At 43.7% G+C, this 24,461-nt stretch overlaps 1 protein-coding gene across 4 annotated transcripts in view; it reads right to left on the bottom strand.

Annotated features, from left to right (window-relative positions):
* PCSK5 (proprotein convertase subtilisin/kexin type 5) overlaps window positions 1-24,461 on the bottom strand; it is a 494,109-nt gene that overhangs the window by 12,981 nt on the left and 456,667 nt on the right. For all 4 annotated transcript variants that reach the window (XM_061132953.1, XM_061132954.1, XM_061132955.1 and 1 more), the window contains 7 exons: window positions 22,612-22,695; window positions 21,119-21,314; window positions 15,433-15,650; window positions 13,923-14,159; window positions 11,291-11,521; window positions 8,804-8,981; window positions 6,473-6,690 (listed from right to left, as the gene is read on the bottom strand). In XM_061132953.1, the coding sequence (XP_060988936.1) occupies window positions 6,473-6,690; window positions 8,804-8,981; window positions 11,291-11,521; window positions 13,923-14,159; window positions 15,433-15,650; window positions 21,119-21,314; window positions 22,612-22,695 (1,362 nt within the window). The remainder of the gene's footprint in view (window positions 1-6,472; window positions 6,691-8,803; window positions 8,982-11,290; window positions 11,522-13,922; window positions 14,160-15,432; window positions 15,651-21,118; window positions 21,315-22,611; window positions 22,696-24,461) is intronic.

Raw genomic sequence — 24,461 nt, 5'->3', positions numbered from 1 at the left:
GAAGAAATGAACATCAAAGACAGAAAGCATTGACCAGGAATACTCGAGGTTCACATCAAATACATGAGGGGAGGCACAAACACTCAGAGTGGCTTTAAGATTCACCCAGCTATGCCCTGTCATCCCTGGAATACAATCTCAGGGAAGCTGTGCTGATGAACTTTATCTTTAAGACTTTACTATTATTATTCATTTAGAGCAGTTTTAGGTTTACAACAAAATCTTTGACAGAGAGGTACAAGGATTTCCTGATACCTCCTGCCTTCACACATGCATAGCCTTCCCCATTATTAACATGACTCACCAGAATGGAATTTTTTTTAAACAAAGATAAACCTTCTTTGACATATCATAATCACCCTAAGTCTGCAGTTTATGTTGGATTTCCCTCTTTGTGTTGAGTATTCTATGGGCTTGGACAAGGGTATAATTGCATGTATCCATCATTTTAGTATCATACAGAATATTTTCACTACCCTAAAAATCTTCTGTTCTCTGCCTATTCATCTCTCCCTATCCACCCCCAACCCCCCACCACAACCACACCATTTCCAGAATGTCACATAGTTGAAATTATACAGTATGAAGCCTTTTCAGAGTTGCCTCTTTCACTAATAGGTATTTAAGTTTCCTCTGTGTCTTTTTATGGCTTGATAGCTCATCTCTCTTTAATACTGACTAGTATTCCATCATCTGAAGGTATTGGTGAATTTTTGAGCCTGGGAACGCTCCAAACCATCATCATTAATTCACTCAGGAAATCCCAAATCCAACTAAAGAAATTTATTGTTTTTTCAAACTGTGCTGACATCACTAAAATTTTTTCCAATCCCCACAAAATTCTTAAAAAGCTGATGTCGCCCTGTTTTGATTGACTGATGTTAAGAGACATTAACTCACCTAATGATGGTTGCCTGATCCTGATTAGAAACTATTAACAAATGTTTCTCCTCCCCCAAGTAGCACTGCACTGAACTAGGGAGCTGGGACTTGTGTTTTTACATGTACGAAATTAAAATACAGTGTTTTATCTGGCAATCCTAAATGGAATGATAGCCCCACATATCTAGCAACTGTGGCAGCAGAGGTACTACCTTCAACTTTCCAAAAAACCTCACAGAACACCAATATTTACTATCATAGGGCCAATGACAATGCAAAGTTCCCACTACTCTCCCACTTCACCCCCAATTCACTGTAATCTCTTGTTTGTTATCTGATCCTGATTAAAAGTTCTGAGCAGCAACTATACATGCCTCTGAAATGGGAAAAAAAAAGAGAACACAAATTAATGATTATTTAAATGCAGTTTGTTTGGGAGGTAATTCTTTGAAAGATTAAAATCAATTGTAGATGAGTGAAGAATGGGTACCACTGTATGCTATGGATTCATGGAGCTGCCTCAAGAACTGCCTGGAAGTTCTTGGGAGGGGACAAATGGGGGCATCAGATGGGGCTCTGATATCCTGTTCTGCTCCAAACTGAGCAGCTCTGCCCTGATTATTTACATAATAGGATTCAGCCAAAGGTTTCATCTGAAGAAGATGGCCTACTGCTAAAATACAATCTGAAACCACTGTTCTAAATTAGAAATGAGCTGTTCAATATGGTAGCTCCTAGCCATACAGTTGGAGAAGGAAATGGCAACCCACTCCAGTATTCTTGCCTGGAGAATCCCAGGGACAGAGGAGCTGGTGGACTGCCGTTCATGGGGTCACACAGAGTTGGACACCACTGAAGTGACTTAGCAGCAGCAGCAGCCATACATTGACTATTGAGCACTTGTGATGTAGCTACTCCAATTTGAGTTGTGGGTAAATGTAAAACAAACATCAGCTTTTGAGATTCAGTACAAAAAAAAAAGAAAGTATAATCCAAATAATTTTCATATTGACAATATATTAAATATTTTTATATGTTGGTTAATATATTATTAATTGTACATGCTTATTTTTAAAAATGTGACTATGAAAAAAACAGATATAGTTGGCTTAGATTAGCTATTGATCATAAGTGACACATCACGCTGTGAGATGCATAATAAAATTCTAGGACTACTATAGCACATGACCACTCCCAGGATAGTTGAGGTTGTCCACCGGCCTATAAGCTCTTTCTAGCTATGAGTAATTTAATGTTTATGTTACTTAGAGATACTTTAAAACAAGACAAAAACTGTATCGAGCCCTCAAACCAAGTTTTCCCCGTCTTCGTGTTAAGACAATTTGGGGGGGTCACGGTTGCAACCAGCGAAGGAGGAGGGAGGCCGTGGCTGGGAGTTTCAAAAAAAAACCCCACAGGTTACATCTTAGCAGGAAGAGGCGGTCCACGCTGGAGATGGAGACCGCGGGCGCCACGCGGGGCGGTACCTTGGCCTGGCTCAGCCGCCCCGCAATCAGCATTATGGGCTGCAGACTCCTCCTGACCTGCTGTGGTTTCCTTTCTCTGTGTTTTTTTTTTTCCCCTCGCAGCATTTTGCTCCTTTACTTGCAGCTTCTGGAAAGATTCTGATGGAATTCCTGGCCCCTCTGCTCTTGTTCCCTCATGCGGAAGCTTCTCTGCCTTCTCTCCAGTTCCTCTAGTTCTTTCTGTTTTCCTTTTTCTTGCTCCTGTGCCTCTGCCTCTCTGGCCCTCTTCTGTCTGCTGTTTCAGCTGCAGAAATTTCTGCCGCTTGAGGAACCAGTTCTTAATTGAGGCATCGCTCAGGTGTTTGGTCTAATCAAACGAAACCCGGAGGCCACAAACCCCGGCTTTATTAAGCCTGGCCTGTGATTGTGAGCATCACCCCGCGCAAGGCGCCCGCGGCTTGGAAGAAGATGCGTGGTGCTGGGCCTCAAGATCCAGGGTCCCCCAGACTGAAGGTGTGGGAGTTCGGGTCGGCCATCTCCTCCCAGGCGGGGTCACCTGCCACATCTCCTCAGACTTAGACTCCTCGAGCAGAACCTCCTGGCCCAGCTTCTCCGAGCCCTGCTCCTTCAGGAGGAGCCGTTTTCTGGGCAGCCCCCCGCTGCCACCGGAATCGTGTTCGGCCTCTCCCGGCAGCGTCTCGTTCACTCCTTCCATCACAGGTGAAGGAGTCCCAGTCGTGGCGGGAGGTGAAATCCTTTTTGAACTCGGCCGTGCTCACTTTGAGGACTTCGGCGAAGCTGCTGAGCTGAATGGCCTTGCCCTGGAGGCAGGCCAGGAAAAAACTGACTTCTCGTGTCTCCACCTCACCCTTGAAGGCGAGGAGGCCTGCGGTGCTCTTGGAAAGCCGGTGTGCGCCATGCCCACCAGCTTCTCCATCGCTTCCCGGTTGGAGATGGACTTCTTGGCTGCCTCAGCTGCGGGGGGCTGGGGAGGGCACGCTGACGGTCATGACGGATTGAGGTCCAGGCTGTACAGAGCGCAGAGCTCCACCGCCTTAGGTGTGTTGAGGACCGTGGTAGCTGCTACCATAACCCGGGCCTTGGGCAGGCGCGGGGCTCTGCCTGCGAACCAGACCCCTGCTGCCCTGGCCTGAGGTCCCCACCACCGCCCGCAGGAGCCCTGGAAGCAACCCGCTGCCGCTGCCAGCTGTTCCCGTGACCGTGCCAAGTGCTAGAGAAGCCAAGGTAAGCAAGACACATTACTGTGTGCCTTTGAGGATCTCAGTCTAGAGAAAGAGAGACAAAAAAGTAAGTAAGCAATTATAAAATATGCCCTTTCAACTGCAGAGAACCTGTTTTTCCTGTTGACAGTTGTATTGACATTATCTGGGTCATAGTGCTGCATAAGTGTTGCATAAATAAAAAGGTGAATGATTGTAGAGTGCTTACCAAACACAGGTAAGTGGAGCCGGGTTACCGGAGGCTTTCTAGAGACAATGCTGACTAATGGGTCTAAAAGAGGTAGCCAGACAAAACAGGCCAGAGATGAACTCCAGAAGGGGAAGCAGCATGGTTGGCTTAGGTTTACAGTAACTAATTGTGCTTGGATTAGAGGATGGTGGAGGAGGAGGAGGGGTGAGAGGTGACTATGAGCAGAGTCTCATGAAGAATGTCTATGCAATACTAAGTTAAGATTCTACCCTGAAATCAATGGAGAGTCTTATTTAAGCAGAGAGGCGTCCTTACAGTGTTAGTCAGGTAGAAAGATCAGTCTGAGAGCTTAACAGAGGACTGGTTGGTTACAGAGTGCCTGACATTTTTTGATTTGCAAAATGACATTAGAATTTATTTGTTTTCTATTCATTCATCCATTTTGTAAACACTTAATGGAAACTTACTGTGTATGATGCTCTAGACTAGAAATAGGGGCTACAAAATGAATGTGGTCCAGTCCTTGATTTGAGGGTCTTACAATTAGTAAGAGAGACGGACATGTTTAATTGAAATGTAATGTAAAAACAGCTGTGACTGTAAAATTAGGAAGAAGGAAAGTTTCTGGGAAGACTAAGTAGAGCTTCACAGAGAAGGTGACATTCAACCTGGGTCTTTAACTTGAGAGTTAATAGAGTGGTGTTCTCCAGGAGGAAGAAATGCACAGACAAAAGTCATGGAGGCATGAAAGTGATGATCTTATTTGGTGGCTGCTGAGTGGTTCTGGGTGGTTCCAGGTTCAAGGTATATGGAAGGAGAGTTGAGACCATAAACTAAGAGGACTGACTGAGGAAAGAATTCAGTTACTTTTTAAAGATAGAAAACATTTATTTAAAGTATCAGGAGAAAAAGTGAGTGCATAGATTGGAGAGATAGCTATACGATGTTCATAAGGATGTCCGGATTGTAAAGATGGATTTCAGTGCAATGCTAATTAATATCCAAGGGATTCTTTAAAGATATGTGACTGATTATAAAATTTATATAGGAAAAGAGTTAGTTATAGCCAAGATGATTTTGAAAAGATTAATGGGAATGTATCCTTCAGTTCAGTTGCTCAGTCGTGTCCGACTCTTTGCGATCCCATGAACCGCAGCATGCCAGGCCTCCCTGTCCATCACCAGCCCCCAGAATCCACCCAAACACATGTCCATCGTGTCGGTGATGCCATCCAACCATCTCATCCTCTGTCGTCCCCTTCTCCTCCTGCCCTCAATCTTTCCCAGCATCAGGGTATTTTCCAATGAGTCAGCTCTTCGCATCAGATGGCCAAAGTATTGGAGTTTCGGCTTCAACATCTGTCCTTCCAGTGAACACCCAGGACTGATCTCCTTTAGGATGGACTGGTTGGATCTCCTTGCAGTCCAAGAGACTCTCAAGAGTCTTCTCCAACACCACAGTTCAAAAACATCAATTCTTCGGCACTCAGCCATCTTTATAGTCCAACTCTCACGTCCATACATGACTACTGAAAAACCATAGCCTTGACTAGATGGACCTTTGTTGGCAAAGTAATGTGTCTGCTTTTTAATATGCTGTCTAGGTTGGTCATAACTTTCCTTCCAAGGAGTAAGCGTCTTTTAATTTCATGGCTGCAGTCACCATCTACAGTGATATTGGAGCCCAGAAAATTAAAGTCAGCCACTGTGTCCACTGTTCCCCCATGTATTTCCCATGAAGTGATGGGACAGATGCCATGATCTTAGTTTTCTGCATGTATCCTACCAGCTGTCAACATTAATCTAATACATTTTAAGAATAAAAACATCATAGGAGGTATTTCTTTCTGAAATGTTGAGAGGAATTCACCATAATATTCTGTGTCAGACTATGGAGAAAAATGAGCAAATTTGAATTTTAGAAAGATTGCACTGGCATTACTTATTGTACAGAATGACCTGGGTATGGAGTAGCAAGACCGGAGTTGGGTGATGTTCCTCCTGTTTCAGAAAATCATCTAAGATACTAAGAATGAAGAATCAGGATAGTAAGAATGGAGAAAGAAATCTGAGCAGAGAACTGTTTAGTGGGGAGAATAATAGGCCTATGAAGTTTACTGTTGTTGGAGGGGATGTGAGTGTACAGGAGGCAAATGAAAGATAACTTCAAGATATCAGACCTGGGCAATTGGTTGGACAGTGGATCCATTAACAGAAGGAGTGAGTATCAGAGGAAACCCAGATTGTGTTTACTCTGGGACATGTTGATTTTAAGAATCTCTGAGACGGACAAGTCGGTCTCTGGAGAATAAGATGGAGCTTGGAACAATTTTAGGCCAACATAATTGCTGAAATAATGAAATTAATTCTGCTTGGCAGATTCCACGTTAGTCAGGCAGAGAAGGAAGGCAGTAGGTGGAAAACACTTGCTGTAGGGGATGATGTCTGTATCTGGACCTTGAAGGATGGGAGGATCTGATGAGGCAGCGGTGTGGTGCAGGAGCGTTTAGGGGTTGAGGGCTGATGCGCGGAAGCTGAAAGAGAGCACTGGGTGCTGATCGTAGGGAGGATCGGCTATGAGGTTGGCAAGCAAGAGGAACCTCCAAAAGTGACGAAAGGAGAGAAGGACAACGCAGAGAGAAAAACTTTGCATTTTTCCATTCACATGTGCAAAATGATTAAATGGGCCCTCACCTTTGCATTTATCACAGGTCGGGTGGCATCTCTCGCAGGTCTGGGTGCTTTGCTCCACATAGTGATGCTCTGGACAGGTGCGGTGACACTGTCCTTTGGAGCGGAGCAGAAAGAAGAATGGATCGCAGGACAGGCAGTCTGTGGGCTGCGGGCCCTGGCAGGCCTTGCAGCTCCTGCTGCATCTCTTGCACTGTCCTGTGGAGTTTTCTGCATAATATCTGAACCAAGGAGAGAAGCAAAGGATCAGTACTCAGCTTGCTCAGAGGTTGGGTGTGGTGGAAAAAAATCATGGTTACAAACTGAGTGCTTTTAGAATCTACTTATTAGATTCATTACCAATTATACTAATACATCTATTGAGTCTCAGTTTTTTATCCATGAATTGGACGTTACAATCCCTCCCTGCTATTTGTGGGGATTAAGTTAGATGACACAGTTGGAAGGACCTATCACAGATCACACAAATTTGTTGTTCAGTTGCTCAGTCAAGTCCGACTCTTTGAGACCTCATGGACTGTAGTCAGCCAGGCTCCTCTATCCATGGAATTCTCCAGGCAAGAATACTGGAGTGGATTGCCATTCCCTTCTCCAGGGAATCTTCCCAATCCAGTGATTGAACCTGGTTCTCTTGCATTGCAGGCAGATTCTTTACCGTCTGAGTCATCAGGGATGCCCTTTTTTTTTCATAGGTGACTATGAAAGCATTTGAACCTCATAGCCTGGAAGAGGATCTCATGCATAAGTACAAACAGTAACTGGGCCTTAAAAACGTTCTGAGGTTAAACACCAAAATAATGATGTGCATGGGGTCAGGGTACAGAAGAGTATACACCCACCTTCCCAAGGGGATTTAGCATACAAAGTTTATGCATGTGGATCAGTGATTTTTACGAAAGGAACTATTTCAATAAAATAGCCATTTATATCTAATTAAACCCTATTTATTCCCCATTTAAGGGATTTATGGCAACCTGTGCCTCACTTCCAAAAGGGAACTTCACTTATTATGGAGTAATTGTTTTCTTAATTGGATGTTCTGCAATCTTTTTAGATTTTGTGTGTGTGTGTCTGCATAAGACTATCTAATGACTTGATTTGGGGAAGATGGAGATTCTTTATATGGGATCCAGATTTTTCAAGTACTTACTGAGATAAAGATGAAGGGCTGAGCCAGGGCGCCCCATCCCCTCTCTAGTCTGGCAGGAACCTTTCTTTATTGACTTATGTGACTGGTGTTTTTTTGAGAGCTGCTAATGTGTGTGGCTCTGTGCTGAGTGTTGTAGAAACTTGTGTGAAAAATAAGATGTGTTTTTCTTCCAGGAGCTTATAATTTTCTGGGAAAGAGATATATAAGAAGAATAGGCTCTTACAAAGTCTTTGTATTACTCACCTTAACTCTTTATTAAGGATGTGTTGAATGAATGAGATGAATCAAAACACAAGACAATAATATAAGCAGTAATTGCTGTAAAACTGACGATAAGAGATGTGCACATTTGGTCAAGAGCATTTGGGGAAAGTCCAAGATTATAGCCCTGCAATTTGGGTCTGGAAACTCTCAGTGCTTTAGGTTACTGACTGGGAGGGAAGAGTTAACAGTAGACCTGTAATCAGTCTTTATCTTTTCTGGGGATGCCTGGTGGCAGAGGAGATGACCCAGTCAAATCCTCTTCCAAATATGCTGGTAACCAGACCTTCTGATAAACACACTCAGTGTTTCCTAGCAGAATAAGCATAGGATGGAGACCTCTTTTCTGTGAGATGCTTTTAAAAGGACACATCTGTGCATCTAAGTTGCTTATGGTAGCTAAACCTGCAATTTGTGGATTAATGGGGGCATGGCAGGTTGAAGAATTAGTGGGGGAAAAGTGGAGATATTTGATGGAAATTGTGCCCTTTATAAAAATCAATGCTCCACATCCGTTGCTTAGACCTCATGTTTTAAATAAGATCAGAACAGATCCAGAAGAGAAAGAACCTACCTTCATGGTCATGGACTTCTCTAAGAGAAGAATCACCTCTGCCTTGTAATTATTGTGTCCTTCCAATTGGTGATGTTTGGCACGTGGGTCTGACTTGAGAGTCTGACTCTGTGTGTTATCTCATTGGGTCCCTCTGCCTTTCCTGTTTACTCTTCCATTACTGTGAACTGGCTGAAATCCTCTAGAGAGCAATTACATTTGGGTTGGACTCTCATCTTTGTTTCTTACTGGCAGTAAGACTTCAGTCTGGCTGTCTAAGTGTTCCAAGAGTTAGCTTCCTCATATGCAGAATGGGCTTGCTAACAGTGATATCTGGAGTGGTTATGGGATAGTGTGTTGAGCACCTTACCCTTCTCTGCACTGGGTCAGGCACTCCTGTCCCAGTTGGAACCAGCCTGGCAGGCAGGAGAGGCATTGCATGCTGTGTCTTCCTTCACATGTCCTACAAGAGCTGTGGCAGGGGGCACACCGGTGGCTGTCCTCATCAGCGTAGTAGCCTTCGGGGCAGTCCTGCACGCAGGTTGTGTCTGCCAAGGGAGGAAAGAGTCTGACTTGATATCAACTATGACATGGGTCTTCCTAAGCTCTCTATGCTTCCCACTGTTTACTGGGGTGGGGGGTGACGAGAGGGGATGCAGGAGGAATGAGACAGTGGCCCTGTGGGCTGATGGATATCCAAGGAGCTAAGATGCATGTCCAAGAATCAACCATAAGGTCATTAGGAGTTTAGGAAAAACAGAGGTCAGAGTGGATGGACTGTGGTGGGCAGGACAGAAACCACTGACTGTCAAAGTGTGCAGGAGGAAGTTAAGGGTCTCCCAGGATGGGGAGAACATTTGGGGCAGAGGCACTGGGATAGCAGGAATCAGGGCTCCACTGAAGAAAGCAAAGTGCAGGACCAGTGCGATGACAAGTTCTTATAGTTTAGGCTAAAAATAGTTGAAATTGTAAGATTTTACCCTCAGCTTTGCTGTGGTAAAGTCACAGACAGTGTGACTCTTGAAATGAAAATGAATTAAAATGAAATTTTAAACTTTGTTTCCTCAGTGGTAGGAGGGCAGACACACAACATGACCATTGAGACACAGCTCTCTGGGCAGTGAGACTCTCTTTTTGTCCATGTATTTAAAGAATTAGGTTCTAACCATGAATCCTCTGCTCAGCAAGATGAGTTGGAGGTTTGTTGTTCACCCCCACATAACCCCAGTCCTTCCTCCATCCATCCCAGTGGAGTCTTGATTCTTGCCTTTTCACCTTCCTTGACAATATTTAGGGCATGGAAGGCAAGGGTGGATTCATGATAAAGTTAAAACATGAGATTTTCTGGCTTCACAGTTTAACATGCAGTCTTAGAGGCACCTTCTTCCCTGACTTCTGCTTAACCTCACTGAACAGAAGCCAGGCTCTCCTGCCTTGTTAATATGAGCCACTGGTCACAGACCTCTAGACCAGAAGCCGGTTTGTCTCTGTAACTTCAATCAGCATTTGCACAGGCACTGGTGGGAACAACAAAAAACCCTAAATGATATTAGAGTTGCTGTTAGTGCTGTCGATCCACCCAAAATCTGTCTTCGGACACTCTCAGCTGCTTAGGGACAGCGGTCATATCCTTCATCTCTGCTTTTCCAGCACCCAGCACAATGCCAGTTTTGGTTTAGTGGCTATTCTGTTAAAGATGGATGTTGACAGTGGTTTATTGTCTAGCTAATGTTGTCTAGTTAACTAGGGGGGAGGCCTGAATCCCCCTAAGTTGAAGCACCTGTGTATTAGGTTCCTGTTACCACAAATGTGTAGGCTTAGAATGCTGCAAATTTATTATTCTGGAAGTCGGAAGTCTAAAGTCTAGGGAATTGTGTTCCTTTTAGAGACTCTGAGGGAAGATCTGTTTCTTTGCTTTCTCTAGTTTCTAAAGGTCGCCTGCATGCCTTGGCTTGTAGTCTTCTCCTCCAGTTTCTTCTCAATGTTCCAATGGTCTGACGTCACATAGACTTCAACTACTGACTGTTTTGTCCTGCCTCCCTCTTATAAGGACCCTTGTGATAATACAGAATAGTCCTACTAAATTAATTAATCACACATGCAAATATTTTTTGCCGTGTAAAGTAATATATTCACGGGGTCTGAGGATTAGGTCGTGTACATTTTTAGGGAGAGCCTTATTCAGACTACCACAGCCTCCAGAGGAGTTATCTAGTTTATAAGTAGCCTGACCCTGATGGGGTGGCGGTAAGGGGCAGGGTGGAAGAATATGAGAAGACCAGGTCTTGACATCCTGCATCCAGTTTTGGCGGGGACCACAAGTACTGAAATCTCAGTTCTAATCTAATTTATGCCTCTAGTTCGAGAGAAGATCACCTTGTGGTGATAAGATATCTTCTGTTTGTATGAAGACACCTGAGGTGGTCTATGGTATCAGTCTAGATCGGAGATAATTAGAAAAGAAGTTTTGGGCATTGGGATGAGACAGGAGATCTGGAATGGTTTCAAGAAGCAGTAACTGCTGGGAAGAAGGTTTACTGAGAGATGTGAAAGAGGAGCTAAGACAGATGGATAAGGAAGACTGAAGTGCTCAAATGTTTTCTACAGGGATGTGAGTGAGAGAAAGCATACGTAAGGCCAGCGGGGGTCAGTTGGTACAGGGCAGGTGTGTAGAGTTCTTTGTACTATTCTCCCTCTTGCATCTTTTCTGTAGGCTTCAAAATTTTCCAAATACAGTGTAAAAAATTGAAAAAAAAAAAAAAAAAGACACCTATTCCTGCAGGGCACCAGGCGTTGTACAAGGGAGTCTCCCGGATGGAGGGAAAGAGAAGCTCTCCTCGGAGGAGAAGTTACTCACTGAGCAGAAGGCTGTCGCGCAGGCAGGTCTGACACTGGTTCTCCGCGGGCCCCGTGCAGTGGAGGCACTTGGCGTGACAGGCCTTGCATGCTAGTGCCTCCCCGTCCCAGTACTCCACGGCGGCGCATTCCGTGTGAGGCACACAGCGCCCGTGGTTGTTCACCCTCAGGCCTTCCTGACACGTCGTGCAGGCCCCCGAGGACGAGCAGGTGCGGCAGGTCTTGTGACAGTCTGCAGGGCGGGTGGGGACAGCACACGAGAGAGTCAGGTCGCCCCTCGAGGGAATCAGCTCCTTGAAAAGTGTGCTCGGCGTCCTTGCTCAGAGATTTCTAGGGCTCTGTGTCAAGGGTGTGGGGCCAGGAGTTGGGCTCTAGGGTGGAGCATTCTTGTTGCAAGACGAGAAAAAAAATGTCTGGTTCACTTTCTCTGTAATCCCCAGGCAGTCCCTTCCTGCAGCAGCCACCTCAGAGATGTTAGTAAGAGCTGCCATAATTACCCAGACTGCAGCGTGATAATAACCAGCAGTTGTGTGGCAGCAAAGTCACATACTAGTCTGTGGGCTTCTCACCACTGTAACTCCTCCTCTGTGGTCCTCTGCTGACCTCCCAGTAGTTTGAGCTTATTACTAACATAACAACTGCCAGTGTGTGTTGTAAATACCTCTTGATTAAAAAACAAACAAACAAACCTCTTTTATAGTCATTTAGAAAAGCAGAGTGCCTGTTAGGGGGCCTGGAATATAACAGCTAATTCCCAATAGCTGAGCTGGCCTGAGTTCAGTCATCTGTATTTTTTAAAGCTCCCCTGGTGGTTCTAATGGGCAACCAGGGATGAGAACCAGAGGGCTTTCTCAATAAGAAAATTAAATCAGGAAGATTAAGAACATGTACTCTAAACTTGTAAAGTTATCTACATTGCAGATTACTTTTATTATTGAACACCAGAGAAAGGCCCAGTCGATCCTCGGTTCCTACCCTAATGCGGGCAGGCTGGCCTGCAGGCAGGTGGCCTCTGGCCGAGTCTTTAACCTTCTTGTGGAAACTGACCTATAGGTTTGCAGCCTCCTCATGCCCTCACTCCCGGCCCCTTTCCCTCGGTTTTATAGAGATAAAAATGACATTCAGCATTGTGTAAGTTTAAGGTGAACAATGTGATGGTTTGATACATGCATATGTTGCAAAGTAGTGACCACGATCAGGTTGGCTACACAGGTACAGCCGCTCATCTTCATGTGTAGGGCTTTACGTAAAACACACAAAAAAGTATATCCAGATTGTAAGATTAGATAGAAAGGCTGTAGGAACATGCTTCATCTTCATGTTTGACCAAACACATTTCCTGGATACGTTCTAGGATGTGGGTGGCCACGAGGTTCTCCGGCCACGTGAGTTCATCCTGAGCTCTCACTGTGGTTAGGGGGCCTGCCTCTGGATGGCTAGCTCGTAGTTGCTAGTGGCAACACAAGGAGCTAAGCTGATTTCCCTGGTGGCTCAGATGGTAAAGAATCTGCCTGCAGTGCAGAAGACCCGGATTTGATCCTTGGGTTGAGAAGCTCCCCTGAAGAAGGAAATGGCAACTCACTCCAGTATTCTTGCCTGAAGAATTCCATGGACAGAGGAGTGTGCTGGGGTCAATGGGGTCACAAAGAGTTGGACTGGACTGAGCGACTAACACTTTCACTTCTTTCAAGGAACTATATTACCACTAACTGCCTCATTGCAATGAATCCTGTGATTGTAGTTAACAATAGTTTATTGTATACTTGAAAGTTGCTAAGAGTAGAGCTTCAGTGCTCTTACCGAAAACAAACAAACAAACAAAAAAAACTATGGCTGTATTAGCTGGTCGACCTTATTGTGGTCACCATTTATCAATATATACATATATCAAATCATCACATCATACACCTTAAACTTATACAAGGCTATATATGTCAATTATATTTCAATAAAACGTGGGGGGGTGGGGTGGAAAGGAAAGTCCTTTCAATCAGAACGCTTCTCTTAACTTGCTTGAGAATTCCTCTAGTGGTGGGCAGTTTATTTAATTAATTTTTCTATTTCCTGACAACTAATAGGAAGCAAAGAATTCATGCCTAGTTAAAACATAAGGAGGCATAATTAATAACAGATCCTTTCTTGAATCTATAGGGGTTGAAATGCCAAATGGGAGGTGGAATAGAGGAGCCCAGGTAGTAGAGGCTGCCTGCAGGTGATGAGGAGGAGGAGGGGGCTTTAGGGAGACAAAACGCATGGAGAAAACCCTCTGTGGCACAGCTTTCCTTCCACTGCTGTGAACCTCTAATGGATTAACATTTTAAGAAAAATTTTCTATTTTGGATGACTTTCAAAGGCTCATCACCTCTGTTATAAGTCTTCACCTGAGAATCCCTTTTGATCAGCTACCATTGTGAGGAGGGGTCAACATGATTCAGGGCTGATAAGTTATATCACAAAGCTAAGGAATGATTCATTTAAAAATAAATAATAAACTAGAGCATGTATAGTGCTGAGACCACAGCTATGGGGCTGGAACTGTGCAAACCCCAGACCTGCTTTCTCTCAGCAGAAACCCATCATCCTCGTGGGCTCCCTGGGACGTGGTGCTTGGCCACACACCCAGAAATCTTTACCTTTGCAGACTTGAGTCTCTTTTTCAAGGTAAGTTCGTTCAGGACACTCATCTAAACACTGCCCATCGTAGAGAACCAAGGACGCGTCGGCACAGAGGTCGCAGTCATCCGCCGAGGGGCCACTGCACTCCAGACAGTCTTCATGGCAGGGAACACAGTGGCGCCTGTCTGCGTAGAAGTGGCTGGGACAGGACTGGTGGCACGCATCCTTATACAGGAAGAACTCGGGCATGCACTCTGGGGTAGGGGGAAGCAGCAGAAAGGAATTTATTTGTTCTGCAGTAGGCTAGCCCATCCCCTACCTCTTTGACCCATTTGGCTCCGGGGTACATTTGCCTCATCCCCATCCTCCCAGGGCTTCCCAGATGATGCAAGTGGCAAAGAATTTGCCTGCCAATGCAGGAGACACAGGAGATACATGGGTTCAGTATCTGGGTTGGACAGATTTCTGGGAGAAGGAAATGGTAAACTGCTCCAGTATCCTTCCCTGGAGAATCCCATAGACAGAGGAGCCTGGTGGGCTACAGTCCATGGGGTCTCAAAAATCAGATATGACTGAACACATACATGCACACACCCACCCCTCTCCCAGGGCATGTCATCCTGTCTCACAAGCCCTGCCTTGGGAAAGGAGACCACTTATGGTGGCCCAGTTAGATGGTCCTGGTTTCAAATCCTGAAGTGATCTGCCACTTGGACCACAGGGAAGATGAGTCAGGGCTGAGATGCTGGATGTATTGTCCTGAAAGCTCAGAAAGCATTAACAGATTTTTAAACTTCTGTTGAATACTGCTGGCTCTATTTAATACAGAAAGAAGTTTCAGAATTGGTGGAATAGTTAATTTTCCATTCACTGATAGGGTAAGCTAATGAAATATACATGGTTAATCCATATGAAGAATGCATTGTGTGTTTATTTGTGCCTATTCTCTTATTTGTGGGGGAATTCCAGAAAGCACTTAGGTTACACCAAATCCTTTGGATTGGACAGAGCCATTTAAATGAATCTGTCTTACTCTGCAGAGGAAATTAGACAGCTTTTCTCAGGAGATAATCTCAGGGAAAGTCCCTAGCTAGAGGGCTACTCTCTGAGTCTTAGAGTTGCCTGATCCTTACTTTTGTATATTTTGTAACAGTTGAAATTCTCCAGCCACCTCTGTGTTTTGTTAATATTAGCCTCTCCCATGAGGTTTTGTGATCAGAACAGCAGAAACTTTGGGTTCTTGTCTGTATCTCTAGCACTTGGGACAGTGCTTGTCACACCCTAACTGCCCAGGACATGTGTAAGAGAAATCTTGTAAAAAAAAAAAAAAAAAAAAAATGGGCTCTTGTCTGTCTTAATTTCCAGAATCCATCATGAAAAGGCTTTATATCACCCTCAGATTTCTCATTGACCCCCATAGAGGTCAATTTCAGTAAAGGCATGGAGATGGTTTCCCCCAGAACTTCTTGGACATCCCACTCTCAGATAGTGGGCCCCCACCCTCTCGCCTGTGAGGCTCCCGGGTACCTTTGCATGTTTTCTCATGGATGCAGTCCTGACACATCTCTGGGCAGCGCTTGCACACCCCGTCCATGGCCACGTGCCTCTCGGGGCAGGTTTCCCGGCACACCCCCTGGTCCAGGACAAGGCCGCCTTCGCAGGACTGACAGTTGGTGGCATTTCCTTCACAAGTTCTGCAGGAAGAGCTGCAGTGCTCACAAGATTCGTCATCTGCATAGAAGCCCCTGTGCGGAGAAGAGGGAGCCACTAGAGAATCTTTCCAGCTAGGGAGTTGCCTCGCACCTGGCAGTCAAGAATTAGGGCTGAAAATGGAAGGACTATGGCTGTTGTCAACTAAAATGAATTCATCAGATTTCCTGGGGAAGGCAGGAAAAAAATATCAGGTTTAAAAACAATTAAATGAAAGGGGTAGGTATTATCCTTGTGAATTTAGGGTGTTTGAAGACAACTTTTTAGTTGAGTCATCTTCTGATTTTCTATTTTATCTCCTAATTTTTGTTCTTTTTTTTGTTGTTAGAGTAGAAAATGCTTTTTATCCCATTTAATACGGTTTTCATTTAAAAAGTTTAAAATGTAACAGTTAAAATATTTTTAAAAGGCTCTAAAGGTTTAATGACATATACAGTTTTCGCATGTGAAAACGTGGGGAATGACCTTGGAGTAATCACCTAGAACATGGGGACCACCTCTGACCCCATAGGGTACTTGTAGCCAGCAACTGGACCCTGTGGAATGGGGATACCTCTCTTGCCTTAGAGTCATTATAGCCACTGCCCTTTCAGTTGAGGCCACTGAGAAAATTGTTGTGGAACCCCCTTTAGCCATTTTTGTTCCTCGTGCAGTAGAGATTCTCCTGAATTCTCATCACATTCAACATGTCTCGGCCAGACAGTTCCTATGAAGTCTTTGTTAACTGCTCCTCACCTAATTCTTTTATGTTAGAATAACCGTAACCCGACTGCTCCTCTCCCTTCTGTCACTGATGACCACCTTCTGATTCCTCCTACTGATCTACATTAACTCCACGGGGCAACCCTGACTTCTCCTGGTTCACTGATGGTCTCATTTAACAAGGTGACAATAGTAAATAGTGTACTGGGTATGTTATTACCACTCCTTTTGATGTTGTAGAGGCAGCATCTTTAGCTATGGCTACTTTAACTGAACAGGCTGAATCATATGCTCTTATACAGGGTTGTACTTTAGCCAAGGACAAAACTGCCGCTATTTATATTGAGAGTAGAATTGCTTTCAGAGTAACTCATGGTTTTGGAATGTTGTGGAAGCAATGAAAATAAAACTTAAAATGCCCCCTATGTGTAAGAATTAGTGAATATAATACTTTTTGCCTGTCACTTTAGCTATTACAGTTTTGGGGCTTCTCGCTTGACTCTCTGGAAGCTAAAGGAAACCATCTTGTTGATATTTCTGCAAGGAATGCTGCTCTTAAAGGGACCGGTCACAGCCAAATGATATTTTATAATATCTTTTTCCAAATGATTTAGAAAAACTGGCTAGAAAGGTCCAACAGCTGGCCTCAGAAAAAGAAAAACAAGTTTGGAAATTCAACAGTTGTTAGCTGGATAAAAAGAGAAAGCTCTCGTTTGAACTGTATAACAAGCCAGTCCTACTGGAGATTCCGAAATTCCCACTCCCCACTGCTGGTTACATGCATTAAACCTTTAGTCTATGATGAAATGATAGGCTTCATGAATCAGTATTAATGGGGAAATATTAACAAGGCCACAAAAAATATTTACCTTACTTGTCCTGCTTATGCAAACTACAACCCAGGGAAGCCTCTTCCTACTGTTCCCTGACATTTTAAACTGCTCAGACCACTTGAGGTCTGGCAAATGGATTACATAAAACTTCCTCTGTCTAATGGATGTAAATAAGCTTTCGCCATGGTCTGTATGTTTTCACATTGGATTGAAGCCTTCCCTTGCAGGCAGGCCACTTCCTTTTCTGTGACTAAAATAAATCCCTTTGGAAAAGATTATCCTTACCTGGAACTTATTGTTGAGGAACCTATTTTATTGGCCGTGTACTTAGGTCTGCACTGTATGGCCAGTTTTACAACTTTTCACTTGCTTAACTACTCTCAATCCTCTGGTTTAGTCTAATGCACTCATGACATTCTTAAGACTCAGTTGGCAAAATTTGTAGAGGCCCTCCCAATACCTTAGGGCTTCCCTGGTGGCTCGGATGGTAAAGAATCTGCTTGCAATGCGGGAGACCCATATTCGATCCCTGAGCCAGGAGGATTCCATGGAGAAGGGAATGGCTACCCACTTCAGTATTCTTGCCTGGAAAATCCTACTGACAGAGGAGACTGGTGGGCTACAGTCTGTGGGGTTTCAAAGAGTTGGATGCAACTGAGCAACTGACACTTTCCAAATACCTTGGTCAAAAGCATCGAAATAAAAGACGCTTACTCTTGGAAGGAAAGTTATGACCAACCTAGACAGCATATTAAAAAGCAGAAACATTACTTTGCCAACAAAGGTCCGTCTAGTCAAGGCTATGGTTTTTCCAGTAGTCATGTATGGATGTGAGAGTTGGACTATAAAGAAAGCTGAGCGCCGAAGAATTGATGCTTTTGAACTGTGGTGTTGGAGAAGACTCTTGAGAGTCCCTTGGACTGCAAGGAGATCCAGCCAGTCCATCCTAAAAGAGATCAGTCCTGGGTGTTCATTGGAAGGACTGATGGTGAAGCTGAAACTCCAATACTTTGGCCACCTGATGCAAAGAGCTGCCTCATTTGAAAATACCCTGATGCTGGGAAAGATTGAGGGCAGGAGGAGAAGGGGACAACAGAGGACAAGATGGTTGGATGGCATCACTGACTCGATGGACATGGGTTTGGGTGAACTCCAGGAGTTGGTGATGGACAGGGAGGCCTGGCGTGCTGCGGTTCATGGGGTCAAAAGAGTCAGACACGACTGAGCAACTGAACTGAATTGGTACTTCTGAATCTCATATCCACCCCTTTTGAAACTCATAAACTCTCACCACTTGAGATAGTCATAGGATGCCCATTGCACTTGGCTTCTACTTCTTCTGACCCTCAACTGATAAAAAGAGGAAAACTCCAGTGTTGGAAGGGCCTAATTGCTTCTGTTAAAAAGAACCATGCTTTAGTAGAGCAATCTTTTCATGGTGTGGCCATGGATTACATCCAAACAGGCAATTTTGCAGAAAGAGAAACAAAGTTGCCAAGCCAAGCTGGGTATTATATGTTCCTCAGACTTTATCTCCCCTGTTTTTTTGGTAAACATAAAGATGGGGGGATCCCATGGTAATCAGACCACCCTACTCAAGACAGGAAAACATATACTTGTGATTCCATAGTCTGCAGGATTTTCAGGTCAGTTTAGTAGCTTCCCTGTTGCTCAAAAAAAAAAAAAGAAAAAGGGTGCCATATATCCATGTGTGTGTAGTGTCTCATTATTTCACAGGTGTAGCTCAGCCTCGATTTGGAGGAAAAAAACCTCTTCTCCCTGCTGGGTGTTCTTACCCTGACCCTTTCACTATTAAGTTTCTTTTCAAATACCCAACTGGGGAGGCAACTTGAAAATATTATGCTGAATAAAATAAGTCAGTTACAAAACGTCACATTCTGTGTTATTTATATAAAATGTTCAATAGGTGAATCTCTAGAGACAAGGTGAATTAGTGGTTGCTTAGGGCTGTGGGAAATTAGGAATAACTGCTGAAATGGTACAGAGTTTTCTTTTGGGGGTGATGGAAATATTTTAAAATCAATTGTGGTGATAGTTGCACAAGTCTCTCACTATACTAAAAATCATTGAACTGTATACTTTGTGTGGGTAATGGTGTGGCATGTGAGTTATAGCTCAACAAAGCTGTTATAAAGAAAAATGAGAAGGTGACATTGTGTAGTGGTTAAGCACATAGATTTCAGTACTAGAGAGATTTTGGTTTGAAATCCTGACCGTGCCATGTATTAGCAGTGTGACTTTGGGCATGTCACCCTTTTTCTTCATCTGTGAAGTGAGGGAAATAATGGTATAGTGTCCCTCCCTATCTGCAGGAGATTGGTCCAGGACCTGACGTGAGTGCAAAATTCCATGGATGCTCAAGTCCCATAGTTAGCCCTTTATATTGTGGTTCTGCATCTGTGGGTTTGGCCAACTGTGGATTGTGTAGTACTGTATTTATTGAAAAAAAAATAAAGGGGATGGTGCATTTGAAACTCTTAGCATGGTGCCTAGATATTGCAAGATCTCAGTAAGTATCTGTTTTTAAATGGTTTCTTTTCCCTTGGAATATCTCAGCTCTTTGTGTATTAAGGACCTGAGAAGTATGACATTGATTGATGTAAACCTTCCCTACTGGATTATAAGCCTGCTGCAAACTCAGACTTCCTTCACTTGAGCTTATCTTAGCTTCCAGTATCAATTCTTTTTTTTTTTTTTTTCCAGTATCAATTCTTAACACCCCAAAGGTGTAGAATTGAATTGGACATGTTTGGCTTTTACAGTAGATTGGCTGCTTCTTGAGGGTCGGTTCCTTGACTTATATTTGTATGCTATAGGATCAATCTCAGTAATGGATATAAACAGGTCATTAGAAAATAAGAGTTGTTTTTATCATGAAGTTCTTTTAAGCAGCAGGCAAATAAAATTTCTAGTGCCTTTAGATGCTGTTGACTGCTTCCTCAAACCCATTTCTTGCCTCCCTCTCTCCACTGGCTGTCAGTGTTGTGATTTTTGTGGGTTTTCAGGGGCGAATCTCGCTCAGCCTACGTCAGTCCTCATATTTCCATTCTCCTTGCCAGGGATCAGTTTAGGAAGGTGTTAGTGATGCATTCTGGCTGATGAGATGTGAAGGGAAGTCTGAGGAAGTTTTGCTTCCTCTTAAAAAGAGATAAACAAGAAGAAAGGCACCCTTTTCTGTCTCTGGTTGTTACAGTGTGGGATGATGATGTTGGGGATGGGCAGGCAACATGAACTCTGGGGAGGACAAGCTATGGAAGATAGGAGAGCACAATGGAAAGATTGTGGGTTTCTAATGAAGCATTGGCCACCGAAATAATAAATGCTACACTTCCAAACTTTGTATCATATACATAAATAAACCCCATATTTTGTGTCAGGCCCTTTGACATTTTTGTTTCTTGTTACTGAAATTTTCCTGATGAACTTTTCCACTTGCTATTCCCACTTTCCACTTAGGTAAATCCTGGAGCCAGGACCATTGATAGGAAGAGTAAAGGAATTGTAAACCAGGGGACCAAGGAAGCCATGAGGAATCAATAAATAACTAAGCAGGCATTACTCTCTATTTATTATCTGTGATTCATACCTCTCTTTCAACATGTAGAAGAGGTTCGTGCGTTCCACAGCTTATCACAACCTCACTTTTGTCATGGGAAAAAAAAACCCTGACAACTATTTGATCATAAATACAAGGTAAAATAAAGAACATATTTTCATAAGAGTAAAAATATATACATCTTGTGGTCACAAGGGAGACGCATGCATCTGGCCTTAAGTAAGCTTTGGCTGCTGTGGCCGAGAGTGACGTCAGCCAGTTAGGCAGGGAGGAGGACATAGGTGCTCTAACTAGGGAAGAGAAGAGGTCTTTGGTGAATAGGGAGGAATTGCCCCCAGTGTTGCAGGAGAAGGAACGTGGAGTAGCAAGCCAAAGGAAGAGGAGGACTTACTCAGGGCACCTGGTGAAGCACCTGCCTTGGTGGAGGAAGAGGGGGTGGTCTGGCCGCGTTTGGCACTTTTGGCAAAGATTGACTTCGGAGCAAGAGGCACAGTCTTCTGTGCAGTTCTCGCAGCTGCCGCTCCTCGCTGAGGGCCACGTGCCTTGGGGACAGGATGGGACGCAGGTCTGAGCCAGCAGATAGGTGCCTGGAGTCCCAGGGAAGAAGACAGGTTAGATGATCATCAGGTGTCTGCAACAGTACACACCCCCAAGCAGAGAATTGACACTCCCAACAGCTTTTTTAACGGCTCTGGAGATGCAGGTTTGATCACTGGGTTGGGAAGATCCCCTAGAGAAGGAAATGACAACCCACTGCAGTATCTTGCCTGGAAAATCCCATGAACATAAGAACCTGGCGGGCTATAGACCATGGGGTCAGATCAATTTAGCAACTAAACAGCAACAACAAAGACCCAAGTATCTGGAACACTTATTTCAGGATTACCAAAACATCTTTTAGTGATGCCTAAGTCTTCCAAGATGAGTTAAAACTCTAGAAAGGAAATTGTCAACAGAAGACTTTTAACTTGTTTCTTTGACTTTCCTATTGATATTGCTGTGGGTAACCCGGGGCTTCCCTTTGCCCAAGTGATCTGTCTAGTAAGACCTTTATCTTCCCGGTGTGAGGCGATTATGTATACACAGTTGAATGGAGTCTGCTCTGCATCTCAAAGCATATGTGTTGGGACACTGACACAGTAGCAACCCTTCCACCCAATTCCACCTTTAATGGACAGTCCATCTACTTAGTTTTAATTGCAAAAAATTAGATGCATCATCATTAAAACAACCCAGAAATCACCCTGAACTCCAAAATTCCAAGAAAATTGTCAGGTTTTTTTTGTTGTTGTTGATTTTTATATATTGTAAAAGTAGAATTGTGTCAGATTGCACATTCTAACATAATGATCACTTTAATGGGAGTATAACATTCTTAGTTTCTAATGTGCCATGTTGATAAACTGTCACCTTAATTCAGGGAAGTTATTTCTGACTTGATTTTATAGATGATGAAGCTGTTAATTTGTTGAGCTGCTGTTGTGCTTTTTTTTCCCTCCCCTAAATTCAGTACCAAAAATGAAGAAAAATACCTGGTAGACGTTTCATCCCCATGTAGATTCTCTATCTTAGTTCTTTTGTTTCAGCTAATGCACTTTAAAAGAACAATGGAACCTCTAGAAATGTCGGGCAGCCAGAGACCCTAGCAAACTCTGTGGCCAAATTGATCACTGACTTAATCGTGCTTTGGATAAGAACCATTTGTTTTCTTTTTTGTTCTGGTCCCTTGAAAACTAGTTTTTATTATAGGGCAGTGTTTGGGTCCCTGTGTTTCTCCAGAGCTCCTGCTGTGACAGCAGCATGTGATGGGACCGTATCATGAGATGCTGAGCAATGACTGACTTGGCGTGGCCACTGCTTCCTCCTGTAACGTGCCACACTCACCTTTTGGACATGAAGTGCACAGGGTTGCCGATCCATGGCAGGTTTTACAAGAAGAATGACATGACTGGTGTCTTCTCAAAAGGTCTGTGTAAGGAAGGAAACAAGAAGTCTGCCTCTTTTGAATAGGTGCATAACATTGTTGGGAAAATCTCATGAGTAATCTCATTTCCCTTTTCACCCTAAATAGACCCTTCAACTTGATAGCAGTTAAATGTTGGCACCACCCATTGCCTGCCAAGTGGACTTCATTTATTTTATTTTCCTTACTCCTTCATTGATAATGGATGTCAAGCCTTTCTTTGCAAATTTCCAGTGACAGGATAGCCTTAAATATAGGGGGATATTTGAACTAACAGATGTTACTTATTTTATATTTTGTAAATGTGTGGTTGTGTGTATGTGTGCTGGAGTTTTTGTGTCAAAGGTAATCACTTATTTCTCCAAGATTCTTTGATGATCACTTTTCTTTACTCCAAGATGATAGCTGAGAATTCATTGTGCCCACTCTTTTTTTTTTTTCTTTAGGACCAGATTTCATAAACTGGTCAGTGTTTGGGTCTCTGTTCTTCATAGTAGCCACTGTGGGATGCAGCCTAAATTGATCTTTTAAATTTGTCCAAAATCATTATTAAACATCAGTAGCCATCGGAGAGCTTGCTGGCAGGTCAGTGACAGGAAGGTCATCCCAGGTTAATAAGCCATTAATCTGAGAAACATGTGAGCTGCTTCTCCTTTCTTCGCCCACAACCATTCGCTGGGCAGGTTTTGTCAGGAAGGCAGCAGCAACTCAACGGGATAGTTGTGTAACAAAGAAAACAGCCTCAGTGACTTCACTCACTCAGGACACACAGAGATCTTGACTAACTTCCAGTAATTGCTCAGGAATCAGCATGACTCATACAGAAAAAGAAGTTCTACCTCAGAACATGTCACACAAACGACCCTGAAGTTCAGAGGTCATTGTCGGCATCTTACCATCCCCGCCTCTTCCTTCCTCCCCCTCTTCCTTCCTCCCCCTTTTCCTTCTTTCCTCCCTCTCTTCCTTCCTCCCTTCCTGCCTCTCTCGCCTGCCACTTCCTTCCTTCTCTTCCCAAGAGTCTGGCAGAGTCTAGTCACACCTGCCTTCAGATCCCAGGTGTGCTTTTTCTGGGTAGGGTAACCATGGATACAGTAATTAAACTCTTTGAGTCTTACAATACTGTCCACATCTCTAAAATGAGAGTAAGTGATTCTTCCCTTACAGGACTCTAGTGAAAGCTGAGTAAGACAATGTGTAAAGTATGCACACAGTGTCTCAGTAAATGGTGGTTCCTACTGCTTCATTTCTTTGTTATCATTCCACCCCATTTCTCAGGCTGCTGTTTTATTTCCCGTTCTCTTTCCTCTGTTCCATACTTGGGGTGGTACCAGGAGCCAGTATCTTGGTTCCTCTGATGGCACTCATAGTCAATACACTGCTGAGCCTTGCTGCAGAGAAGGCTTGATAGGTAAGTAGGCAATAGATAGCCAGAGATAGAGGTCTGTGGACATAAACGATTGTCCATGCTGAGTGGCAATTTCTTTCCAACTGTGAGAGAAAATTTTGTACTGGTTTTCTAGTAGGCTGATGAACTAATGTACTCTGCTGGGGAGTTCTGTTAAGAGTTCAGCTAGCCAGGGCAGAGCAATGCTAGTCCCTGGATTTTCACAAAAGTGATGATGATGGGTGTGTTAACTAACCTTATTGCAATCATTTTGCAGTATACACATGTATTAAGTCATCATTTTATGCATGATAAACCTATATAATGTTGTATGTCATTTACATCTCAATTAATCTGGGAGAAAAAGATGCTTACTTGAAGAGAGCA

The sequence above is a fragment of the Dama dama genome, chromosome 29, assembly GCF_033118175.1.
Source record: "Dama dama isolate Ldn47 chromosome 29, ASM3311817v1, whole genome shotgun sequence".
NCBI classification, from domain to species: domain Eukaryota; kingdom Metazoa; phylum Chordata; class Mammalia; order Artiodactyla; family Cervidae; genus Dama; species Dama dama.
This window is presented reverse-complemented; position numbering and strand designations above follow the sequence as displayed.